At 42.5% G+C, this 13189-nt stretch overlaps 1 protein-coding gene across 2 annotated transcripts in view; it reads left to right on the top strand.

Annotated features, from left to right (window-relative positions):
- The window catches only part of MYO1F (myosin IF), a 228107-nt gene that overhangs the window by 28501 nt on the left and 186417 nt on the right, over window positions 1-13189 (top strand). For both annotated transcript variants that reach the window (XM_069976647.1, XM_069976646.1), the window contains exons 2-3: window positions 2435-2572; window positions 5656-5745. In XM_069976647.1, the coding sequence (XP_069832748.1) occupies window positions 2435-2572; window positions 5656-5745 (228 nt within the window). The remainder of the gene's footprint in view (window positions 1-2434; window positions 2573-5655; window positions 5746-13189) is intronic.

Here is a 13189-nt window from a genome sequence, read left to right as displayed (position 1 = left end):
CCCTCCCAGTGTGCCGCATCAGTGTGGCGCGTCGGGCCCTACTGGTGGATTCTCCGGTCCTCCGGTGGCCAAGTCTGACGCTTGGTAGGGACAGGTGTTAAGGGTTGATAGAAGGGACTGCCATCTTCCCGAACCCCTAGACTCCCTGACAGCTATCTGAAAAAAAGAGTCTGTTCTATGTAAATGCTAAAATGCACCGCAAATATAGATACTATTACCCCAAATGATTATTTGGATGTTTGATGTAATAGGTCATGTTAAAAGGCAACAATCAGCCAACATGGACTATGTTGGCTGATCGTTGTCTGCTGCCCGTCGCTCCACGCAATAGGAGCTGTGGCATGAGACAGCCGCTCAGTTGCCCTTCTTAGTCACTGATTAGCTGAGGGGTTTGTCACTCCCAAGACATGTTCATCTCTGAAGTGGTGGCAGCTGCAGTAATGTACTATGTGTAGTCACCATTTTGGACGAACTTTGAATGTTTTCAAGAAATTTGGTTAGTTACCATATCAAAATATTTTGGAATGAATCTTGGTCAGGAAGTTCGGTTCAACCATTTCTACCTGTAATGTATCCAAAAATGTATCCAAGCCTATTGTGAATTAATTTAGTAAGTTTATTATCACAACTTCCAGAAAGTTTCATAGTCTTACTGCTTTTAGAGTAAAGAATACCATTCTGTGTTGGTGTAGTATTTTCTTACCTCTAGGTGTAGAGGATGCCCACCTCTTACAAACACTGTCCTGTGAATAAGTAGCTTTTTTATTGCCCCATCATACATTTATATAAATGTATTAAATTACCCCTTAGCAATCTTCTTAAACTTTATAACCACAAATATGATAATGTTTGGGTACTAAAGTCAACACATTCCATTAATTACCTTAAGTGCCAAGCTTTAAAACCACTCAAGCACTTCAATGTCTTTCTGTGCCCTGTGACCCATAAAGTAGTAAACCTCCTCTGTGCCCCTATACAGTACTTAACTCCCTCTGTTCCACCATATAGTAGTTAGGATGCCTCTGTGTTTGTATATAGTATTAGGCCTATGTGTGCCCCTATATAGTATTAGGCCTCAAATAGTAGCTAGGTCCTTCTGTGTCCCTACATAGTAGGTAACCTCCCGACAGTTAGCCCTATGTAGGTACTACTCCATCGTAATATATAAACACCCATACTTACCTGGCTCCTGCACAGTCCACCAGCATTTCCTCTTTCTCCCTGCTCTGCAAGAGGTCAAATGACATTACTCAAGTACTGGGGTGATGGGGAAGAGAGCAACTGTGACCGCAGGCATGATGCATTCAAATGTAAGTACTCATTAGAAGTGCCTAAAGTTAAAAGTTCTACAACCAGCACAACACCCAGTGGCCCAGTGGGCCCCCTAGGCCCTTGGCCAAGTTTGACAGGTGCTTAAGTCCTGCTATTTTGCTTTAATATGGAATAGGGAACTGGATTTTCTAAATAAGATTGCCCTTATAATTGATGTCATTATTTTTTAGCTATGCATCGTTTATAAAACATGACAGTACATTTTGTACCTCACTGTCAGTTAAAAAAAAGTACAAAAGTACAGTATCCCGCTGTGTATCCCTGGTTGTTGGACATGTCTCATTATTACTATAAGATGTTCATGGTAGTTTACTATTTTGCCCTATTTTATGCTGTTTATGTGATTATGCTGTTTCACATTGCACCGTGTACTCGCTGTGAGCAAGGGAGCCCAGGCACATTACATTGGCCAATAGTTATACATTGGAAATATTTTACCAATTGGGAGTCGCCTGCTCTAGCACACCATCTCTTTTCCCATAGAGGGGAGACCAGTTTAGTGATGAGTGAGAACGTGTAAGGCATACTTTTTATCAGACATCAGGTAATAATATCAAATAGGCCTCAAATCTGAGGATTGCTTGAGGCTCAACAGCTTTTGTGATTATATATCTGCGAATTTCACAGTAGTTTGCTGGCGTGACTGGGTGTACGGGAACTATGAACATCAGCTGTGAGCCTATTGTACGCTGCATCTTTTGTGAGTAATAAATCTTATCAATGGTGGGTGAATATCTCATGAGTGATTATTCACCCAATGCATATGTTGGTTAAGCTGAAGATACGTCTATATTAAGATGACGGTGGAATGGTGAGAAATTAACTCTCTTATATCCACACCTTTTGTACTATTTATTCCAGCATGGAAGCAACCATGGCTCTGCGGCAGGCTCTACCCCTTGATGCAATCCACTTTTCTGTGTCTGTTTTATGAATGACCTGTGATTCTACTAGTCCAGATTTAGATAATCATAGGGTCCCATGGTGATACAAGTTCAGTATGGTAAAGCCACTCAGGCTTCAGGTGTGGCAGAGTATATTCCCGTCTAAAATGGTCTAAAGGTTCTTTTATTTACTCTTACTGTTGTCTCTCTTTCTCTAGGGAAGCAAGGAAAGGTATCACTGGCAGAGCCAAAATGTCAAGCAAAGCGGAGTTGATGACATGGTGCTACTTTCTAAAATCACAGAGGATGCCATAGTGGAGAACCTGAAAAAAAGATACATGGATGATTACATTTTTGTATCCTTTCTATTATTGTACTTTATTTTTCTTAAGATCCTGTTTGGAGAATTCCTCTTCCTAATCTGTGATTAATAACCAGAGTAAAGCAGTGAGAACATAATGCCGCTGAATCACAAAAAAGTTAATGGTTTAAATATGTTAGCCAGGATTAGGAAAATATAGCTGCTTTCTTTCAGAAACAGCGCCACCCTTGTCCTCAGTATGTATTACAGCTTGGTTTCATTGCAGTAAATAGAGCTGAGCTGCAATACCGCACAAAACCTGAGGATGGGTGTGGCACTTTATATGAAGGATATTTTATGATATACAAGATCATAAAATATTGTAGATGTAAAGTTACAGTTACTATCATATAATTGCTGTCACAACATAATTCGATGGGCCATATTACACAGTGTTTATCAGCTGTACAAGCCTATATTGCCCTGTGTAATAGGACTAGCGATTAGCTTTCAGCCTTTTATTGGGCCTTTTATAGGCGAATCATAGGCTGATTGCCAGAAAGTGCAGAATGAACGAGCCAGCAATCCAACAAGTGATCAAGCTCTGTAAATGAGGGCCGATTATCGATATCACGATCTCTTACAGATGGCTTCAGGCCACCTAATAGGGCCCTTAGAATTTAGTCTGTTTTGGTAACTATTAAGAACCTACTATTAGATCAATGACCTTGTCATATAAAACCAGCAGACTATCTCCTTTCTACTACTTTTTGTGTGTGGGATGGTGAAATATAGAAACGAGTTGTGGTTAACTGAATGGAGTCCTTAAATGGATAAGAGAAAGAAGAGAGGAAGGAAGAGGTCGCCCAGAGAAGAGGTTGCTGCATATGACACATCCAGCAGTGATACATGATGAAAGTGCAGACAATTAGCTATTTTCTACATTTCAATGTAATTTTTTTTTAGTTGACTTAATGTATAATCATGTGTTACACCAAGGTTATGAAGTATGAATGTGTGGCCATTCATTTTCTGCACACTTACCAGTTCGGATTTAGATGCCAGATGTCTGGTCTATGGGGATTTGATACTGCTCTGGACAGTTCCCGACATGGACAGAGGTGGCAGCAAAGAGCAATGTGTCACACTGGAAAAAAATACACCACTTCCTGTATACATGTTATTAAAAAAAAAAAAAAAAAAAGAAACTTTTGATCGCTAAAACTAGCTCGACAAAGCATTTAGCTGAGCCCTCCTATTCTTATATCCTTACTTGCTGCAGGAGATGGGCTCCATAGACTTTCTATAGAATCCCTCTCCAGTAGCAAGGAGAGAAACAGAAAAGTGTTTAGATGCATGACCCACAATAATTAATTTAAAAAAAACATATTTGGTATTGCCACATCCATAACAACGTTGGCAATAAAATTATTACATTATTTAACCTGCAAGGTGAATGCAAAGAATTTTAAAGCCAGAAAAATGCTAATTTTGCCATTTTTTAATGAAAAAATTATTGACAAAAAATTGTAATGATATCAGGCAAAATTTATCACAAAACCTAAAAACAATGTGTCACAGAAAAACAATCTCAGAATTGCAGCATCCCAGAGTTATAACCACCAGCCACCTGCATTTCACTCTGTGTCTGGAGAAGCAGCCCCAGTCTGGTAAAGTTGAATGCAGACCTAGGGCAGCCAGGTCTGTGGCTGCATCCAACTTCTCCAGCCACCAGGAGTCAAATGCTGAATGTTCGCCAAGTTTGCAAGGTGTGACTTGTGACTGGAAAGAAGAAGAGGGCCTCCAGCACTGTAAAGAAGGTGCCTCCTAAAGGAGAACTCTGGGCTGGGGTGATTTTGGCAGAGTACTGGGTAGGGAGAGGATGAAAGGCGTGACATGCTCTCACCTCCCCGACTCCAGTGTTGCTGATGTATCCCACAGCTACGGTCCCCGTTCCTGGCTGCTTCTGGGTCTGAGTGGGGACATGGTATGTGACGTGCCAGGCCCACTCAGCCAGTCAGCTGCCGTAACGGGGTCCTGCCTTGGTTGCTGACTCACTAAGCAGGCAGGCCTAACACGTCACATCCCAGGTCCCCACTCAAACCCAGAAGTGGCCTGGAGTTGTGGGATACCGGCACCAGCGCTGGAGCAGGCGAGATGAAAGCATGTTACTTTTTCCATCCTCCCCCTCCTCAGCACTCTGCCGAAAATCAGCCCAGAGTTCTCCTTTAAATCTACTCAATCCTCCAAATTTTTTCCTTGACACCAACTCATGAATTGTAACCTAGAGGTTGATATTTAGGGACCATTAGGTGTCATTAAATATCTGACCAGCTGCTGATCACCTAATATCCAGGTGTCTGGATTACAGAGAGAATAAGATCCGAGAAGGAACAGTGAAGGTGCCACTGATGAAAAGGCCACTGATGAACACCTGTGGGGACTAAAAAGACCACAAGAAAAATTTTGGCTAAAATGTAATAATAAATCCATAAATCCTTAAATAATCCATAATAATCCTTAATAATACTAAAAACCATTGTGAGACAAATATCTATTGCTGCATAACAGTTGAACAATTATCAAACAACTCTCAATATGGCAGAATAAATTCTTGGATCAACGTTCCACCTCAAGAAACTGAGAATCTGTAACTGTAATGTGTTATTGGTTGCTACATGTAACCATTTTCCTCTGCTCTTATCTTTTGATACATAAGGCTTTTGGTCTTACAGGACACAAAATCTTGTCTTTTGACATGTTATATACATCATTATTTCATGTTTTCACCACTAACAACATTCTCGCATAAAATGTATGAAATTGCACACTGAGCAATTCTCGAGGAATTAAAGCAGAAAGTTTTCAGGCAGAATTCAAGCAGAATTTAAGCCCCCCATTGACTTCTATAGGATTCCTCTAGCAGATGTACAGCAGAAAATTCTGCTCGGAAATTCTGCAGTGTGAATAACAGAGCAGAAAACCCATTGAACACAATGCTCTGTACATATTTTACGGGAGGAATTTCAAGCTGAATTCCTCGCCTTTTCCTCAGTGTGCACATACCCTTATAATACATCACTGAATGCTGTGTGTATATAATACCATTGTGAAGTCTTTCCTTTACTCTGCGGCCAGACATACATAGGTTCTGTACTTATTTCAGTTAATCCATTTAAGCAGATGCCTTATTTCACAGACCGAGAAATTGAATTATATCAAGGAGCTGTAAGTAATTGTATATTCATATTTATATTCTACAAACTACAGTGAGAAAAAGAGAAAGAAATAATCAGGGAAAAAGAAAGTATGGGGCAGATTTATCAAACCTGTCTAAGGCTATTGTTCCCAAAATGTCTTTTTAGCTGACATTTTATAAACTAAATAATGATTATTACTAATGGCTATCAATGTAAAAAAAAAAAAAAGACAATGCGCAGATGATTTTGTTTTAGGTTTTTCTTTTACTGTTTGCAATGATTCCTTCTATAGCCTCATTTATGCATTGTAGATTTGGTCAGTTTTTTATATCAGTATTGTTGAAGTGAAAATGTCAGCCGCAGTTAATGTTCCAAACTGCTGACACCTGCTGCCTTTCATATATCTGTCTGTGATTCCAGAACATAGAAACATGATTTTATTATATAGTAAGAAGACTTAAAGCGTAACTTTCATTTTTTTTTTAATTGCAGAAAACAGTAGTATAGGCGATTTTAAAAAAATCTATAACACAGGTCAACAGCATTTTTGGGGCCAAAGATATTTCAACGAATTTAGGGTAACTTTGGGGTGCTGATTCTGAATATGTCATCAGTTTTGCCAGATTGGCTCAAGTTTTTGAGAATTTTCGTGAAATGTGTAAAAAAAAAAAAAAAGACGTAATTTGCTATACGCGCATTAACTTTATTGCTATTGTCATGAATACAATAAATTTTACAAAGTAAATGTTGATTTTAGTTTATTTTAACTAGTTTTAGAAAGTAATCTTCAAAAATGAACAAGACATGAAAAAAAACTTGAGCCAATCTGGCAAAACTGATAGCATATTCAGAATCAGCACCCCAAAACTACCCCAAAATCATTAATATATTTTGGACACCAGTAAATTTTTTTTGTTGTTGTTGACCTGTGTAACCCCTTAACGACATCGGCCGGTACCGGCCGGCCATTCACGGCGATCGGGCCGGTGGCACGGCGATCAGAGTCCCACAATATAGTAAATACCTGCCCTGGACCCCTCAGCTAGGCAGCCGAGGGGTCCAGAGCAGGTATTTGTACATTACTCACCTGTCCCGGGCTCCTGATCGGCGTCTTCCGGGTTCGCGGCATCCTCGTCTTCGTTCGGGTCTTCGGCTTCTTCCGTGACGTCATGTTCGGCTTCTCTCGGCTATTTTCGGCTCCATCGTCGGCTCTTTCCGTATTTTGCGCTCTGCTGCCCTCTAGCGGCTGATATGTGTAATACACTTATCAGCAGCTACAGGGATGTTCAGAATTTTTTTTTTTTTTTCAAATTTTTTTTTTTCTATTTTCCGCACCCTATCGCCGCTGAGTGTTGATCAGCATCGCACGAAAGTGCGCTGCTAATCAGCAACTCCTCCTTTTTGGCGTAGGGTGTTTTTTTTCTATATTCTACTGCCACGGTCTGCTTATAAGTGCCGCACATAAGTGCGGCATTTATCAGCAACTCCTTTGTTGGCGTAGGTTTTTTTTTTATACTTACTGTAAAAAAACACGTAAAAAACACTACATTACACCACACTACATTGAATAAAGTTTGACACTACACCACTACATACCCCATATACTAATCCCCGTATAAAGATGGCCCCCTGGGTGTTTTCGGCGTCAGAGGGATACGTTATTATTACCTCCGACACCGAAACAGCCAGTGAGGATGAATGGGGGGTCCTTCGTTCCTCCATTCATCCTCATCATCCTCATCCTCCAGTGACGTGTCTGGGGGTAGTGTAGCGTACGCTGCCCCCCAGACACATCTTTTCCGCCAGTACCGTCCCAATAAGAGATGACGGTATGGAGTGAAATTCTACAAACTCTGTGAGCGTACCTTAGGGTACACTTACAGATTTCGGGTACGTGCACACTGCGGAATGGCGAAGGATAACCCTTCGTGCATTCCACAGCTGGCACCCGCCGGCGGACTGATGCAGGCATGTGTCTCCACCCGTGTCATAGAATCCATTCTATGCACGGGCGGATTCCATCGTCCATCCAAAGAATGAACACGTTGGACGGAGAGCGGAATCCGCCCGTGCATAGAATGGAGTCTATGACACGTGTGGAGACGCGCGCCTGCATCAGTCCGCCGGTGGGTGCCAGCTGTGGAATGCACGAAGGGTTATCTGTCGCGATTCCGCAGTGTGCACGTACCCTTAGAGTGTATGTAGGAAGGGACACCCGAATCCAGCCCCCAGATGCCCCCCCATCCTCGGAGTTAGTGGGAAGATCGTCCGGGAACTGATCTTCCCACTGCTGGATAAAGGTCACCATCTGTACGGGGATAACTTTTATACCAGCGCCCCCTCCTCTGGTCTCTCGCTGCCCTGTAGCTTGCGGCACGATCCGAACATATCAGAAGTAGTAATAGCGCCCTAATATTTAGCAGCCATGGAGCGGACCCAGCGCTTCTGGATATGAAGGACCCCGTATCGCACCAGGGCAACATTTTCCAGGTGACGTCCCCCACACTGGAGAAAGGGAGACCCCAGAAGAAGTGCAGAGTGTGGTGTAACAGGGGGATCAGGAAGGACAACATTTTCCAGTGTGACACCTGTCCTGATCACCCCGGCCTCTGCATACTGGATCGCTCCAAGGCGCACCACACGTCACTGGGGTTCTACATTATCTAAATTCTGTCCCTTATTCCTATTTCAGGGGTCACGTTGATCCAGGGATTATTCTGATCGCCATTATGGAGTCGGGAAGGAATTTTTCCCCTGTGATGAGGCTACTGTCGTCTGCCTTACGAGGGTTTTTTTTTGCCTTCCTCTGGATCAACACAGGTTGAATTTGATGGACACCTGTCATTTTCAACCTTATAAACTAATAATTGGCCTAATACCCCCAAAATAAATTAGAATTGTCCCTTTTCCCCAGCTAAATAGGTATGGCCGCCATTCCCATTAGAGGATGCCATGATGCAATTACAAAGCCTCTGTGCGGCCAGGACAGTAGAAACCCCCCACAAGTGACCCCATTCTGGAAACTACACCCCATAAGGAATCTAAGAAGGGGGGCAGCGGGGATATGGCCCCCTGGTGACGGCCACATTTGGGACGTGAAAATGAAAAAAATTGTATTTTTTATTTTCTCGGCACATGTTCTACGTAAGTGCCCGTCACCAGTGGGGTCCATATGCTCACTGCACCCCTTGTTGGATTCCTTATGGGGTGTAGTTTCCAGAATGGGGTCACTTGTCGGGGGTTTCTACTGTCCTGGCAGCACAGGAGCTTTGTAATTGCGACATGGCCTCCATCCTCCATTCCAGCCTCTAAATGGCGCTCTGTCCCTTTGGTGGCTTGCCCTGTGCCCATATGGCACATTATGTCCACATGTGGGGTATTTTCGTACTCAGGGGAAATTACCCTACACGTTTTGTGTTCATTTTCTTTTTTAACCCCTTGTGGAAATGGAAAAAAATCAAGGCTAGACCAACATTTAGTGTAATTTTTGTAAAATTTTTACTCTAAATCATTAATCTTGTCATGTTTTTTCATTTTCACAAGGGGTTAAAAGATAAAAAAAACATTTAATGTGTAGAGCAATTTCCCCTGAGTTTGGAAATACCCCACATGTGGACATAAAGCGCCATGCGGGTGCAGGGTAAGCCTCCGAAGGGAAGAAGCGCCATTTGGTTTTTGAAGGCTGGATTTGGATGGAATGGATTTCGAGGGGCCATGTTGCATTCAAAAGGCCCCTGTGTTGCCAAGACAGTTGAAACCCCCCACAAGTGACCCCATTATGGAAACTGCACCCCTCAAGGAATGTAACAAGGGGTGTAGTGAGCATATGGACCCCACGGGTGACGGACACAAATGTGGAACAATGTGGCGTGAAAATGAAGTATTACATTTTTTACACTATAATGTTGGTTTAGCCTTGAATATATCATTTTCACAAGGGGTTAAAAGAGGAGAAAAAAAACTAAATGTGTAGCGCAATTTCCCCCGAGTCCGTAAATACCCCACATGTGGACATAAAGCGCCATGCGGGTGCAGGGCAAGCCTCCGAAGGGAACGAGCACCATTTCGTTTTTGAAGGCTGGATTTGGATGGAATGGATTTTGAGGGGCCATGTTGCATTCAAAAGGCCTCTGTGTTGCCAAGACAGTTGAAACCCCCCACAAGTGACCCCATTATGGAAACTACACCCCTCAGGGAATGTAACAAGGGGTGTAGTGAGCATATTGACCCCACTGGTGACGGGCACAAATGTGGAACAATGTGGCGTGAAAATGAAATATTACATTTTTTACACTATAATGTTGGTTTAGCCTTGAATTTATCATTTTCACAAGGGGTTAAAAGAGAAAAAAACACACAATATGTGTAGAGCAATTTCCCCCGAGTCCGTAAATACCCCACATGTGGACATAAAGCGCCATGTGGGCGCAGAGCAAGCCTCCGAAGGGAAGGAGCGCCATTTGGATTTTGGAGGTTGGATTTGGCTAGAATGGATGATGAACGCCATGTCACATTTACAGAGCCCTCCTGCTGCCAAAACACTGGAAACCCCCCACAAGTGACCCCATTCTGGAAACTGCACCCCTCAAGGAATCTAACAAGGGGTGCAGTGAGGATATGGACCCCTTGATGACGGGCACATTTGTGCCATGAAAGTGAAAAAATGAAATTTTTCCCTTTCACGTCACATTGTTCCACATTTGTGCCCGTCACCAGTGGGGTCCATATGCTCACTGCACCCCTTGTTAGATTCCTTGAGGGGTGTAGTTTCCAGAATGGAATCACTTGTGGGGGGTTTCCAGTGTTTTGGCAGCACGAGGGCTCTGTAAATGCGACATGGCCCTTGAAATCCTTTTCAGTGAAATTCAGCTTCCAAAAGCCAATTGGCGCTCCTTCCCTTTGGAGGCTCGTCCTGCGCCCCCTTGGCACTCTATCGCCACATGTGGGGTATTTCTGTACTCGGGAGAAACTGCGCTACACATTTTTTGTCTTTTTTTGCCTCTTATCCCTTTAAGAAAATGAAAAATTGAAGGCTAGAACAACGTTTTAGTGTAAAAAATAAATTTTTCTTTTTTCACGCCATATTGTTCGGAAAATCTGTGAAGCACCTGTGGGGTCCAGATGCTCACCGCACCCCTTGTTACATTCCTTGAGGGGTGTAGTTTTCTAAATGGTGTCCCTTTAGGGGTGTTTTTTAGGTTTTGACACCCCAGAGCCTCTGCCAACCTGAAGTGGTACAGTCAAAAATGACCAAATATAACGGAGGCGTTGAAATTCACTAGGCGCTCCCTTATATCTGAGGCTTGTGGTTGCGTCAAATAGCGCAATAGGGCCACATATGGGGTATTTCTATAAACTGCAGAAACGGGGCAATAATTATTGGGGTGCATTTCTCTGGTAATAGGTTTATAATTATGAAAAATATTGGATTACAATAAAATCTCTGCACAGAAAATTAAAATTTTCAAATTCCTTACACACTTGGCTTTTATTTCTGTGACTCCCCTAAAGGGTTTAAACACTTTCTGGATATGCTTTTGCAGAGTTTGGGGGGTGCAGTTTCTGAAATGGGGTGCTTTGTGGGGCTTTCTAACATACAGGCCCCTCAAATACACTTTAAACCTGAACAGGTCCCTAAAAATATCTGATTTTGAAATTTTACTGAAAATTTGGAAATTTGCTGCTAATGTTTTAAGCTTCCTATCGTCTAAAAAAAATGAAAGATAGTTTAATAAATGCCGCCAACATAAAGTAGACATGTTGCTAATGCTATTTAATATATAATTTATGTGGTATAACCACTTTCTGTATACGCAAAGAAGTTTCAAAGTTGGAAAAATGCATTTTTTCACATTTTTTCACCTTATTTGGGTTTTTTTCATAAAGATTTGTTATGAGTATCGACTCCAATTTACCAGAAATGTAAAGTACAATATGTCACGAGAAAACAATCTCAGAATCAGCCGGATAGGTAAAAGCATCCCGAAGTTATTAATGACTAAAGTGACACTGGTCATATTCATAAAATTTGTCTCTGTCATTAAGGCCATTTCAGGCTCTGTCCTTAAGGGGGTAATAGGTTTTATTAGGCAAAAAAAGCCTCTTTCTGTACTTAAAAAGCAATGTCCCAGCCTCCCCCCTCTCTTCTTATCTGTTCAGTATCAGGCAAAGCCGTCTTCATTACAGAGAAGCTAGTAAAGACGGGTTCTGCTGTGTCCATTATATCCCTATGGAGGGGGGAGGGGCCGAGGGAGATAAGCGAGCAGGAAGAGGAGACATGAAAGTCAGCTGTAAGTAGACTGTCTGGGCACCTAAAACGCTGTATTCAGGGGTCAGAAAGGTCAGTGGTTATCTTGGAACTTGCTGAGAGAAGATTGCAGGGTGTTACAGAGTTTCTTAAAATCGCTTGTACTATATACAGTATATTATTGTTTTCAGAAAAAAAGACCCTGAAATGACAGTTACGTCTTTCCTGAGCTCCTAAAGTACAGTAAGCTGTCAAATCTCCTACCCTCCCCTTCCCATCCCTCAACCTGGGACTCAGCTTCCAGGTGTCAATCATTTACTGGGACAGAGAGGAGGTGTTACAGCTTGCTGCACTTCAGGAGCACAGGAAATACTTTTGAATTCTTCTTAATGTATAATAAAAGCAAGTTTTGTTCATTATGGAAGCACAACTGCATAAATGAAAGGTATATATGTATCTCCTTGACTTACCAGCTATCTAACAATGTCACCAGTGTGTAAAGTGAATTGCAGCTGACAGATTCCCTTTAAGCAAAAATCAGGAGTGAAAGCTTAACCCCTTAACGACATTGGGCGTAAATTTACGCCCTCGCGCCCTGGTACTTAGCGCATCAGGGCAAAAATTTACTCCCAATGTTTCCCCGATCGCTGCGTGTTCGCACAAAGCGATCGGGGAAGATGGCCTGCTATAAATCATAGCAGGCCATCTTAGCTTCTCGGCACGGGGGGTGGTTAACACCCCCCGTGCTTACGATCGCCGCTATCGGTGACCCGGAAAAAAATGGCGGTCGGTGCTGTCCGAGGACGGCACCGACCGCCATTACTGTAAAAAGTAATGGTGATCACGGCGTCCTCCGTCTTCTCCTCTTTCCGGCGGTTCCCATCGTCTTTTTTTTGGCTATTTTCGGCTCCAGCCTCGTCTTTTTCCGGATTTTGCGCTCTGCTGCCCCCTAGCGGCTGATATGTGTAATACACTTATCAGCAGCTACAGGGATATTCAGAATGTAGAAAAAGTTTTTGTTTTTTTTTCCAAATTTTTTTTTTCTATTTTCCGCACCCTATCGCCGCTGAATGTTGATCAGCATCGCACGGAAGTGCGCTGCTAATCAGCAACTCCTCCTTTTTGGCGTAGGGTGTTTTTTTTTCTATATCCTTGTTGAGGTGTGGGATTTGTTGAGGTCACAAAAAAAACAATGTCACTCAGTCATAGCAAAAAAAAATTCTTC

Source organism: Dendropsophus ebraccatus, chromosome 7, assembly GCF_027789765.1.
Source record: "Dendropsophus ebraccatus isolate aDenEbr1 chromosome 7, aDenEbr1.pat, whole genome shotgun sequence".
NCBI classification, from domain to species: Eukaryota; Metazoa; Chordata; class Amphibia; order Anura; family Hylidae; genus Dendropsophus; species Dendropsophus ebraccatus.
This window is presented reverse-complemented; position numbering and strand designations above follow the sequence as displayed.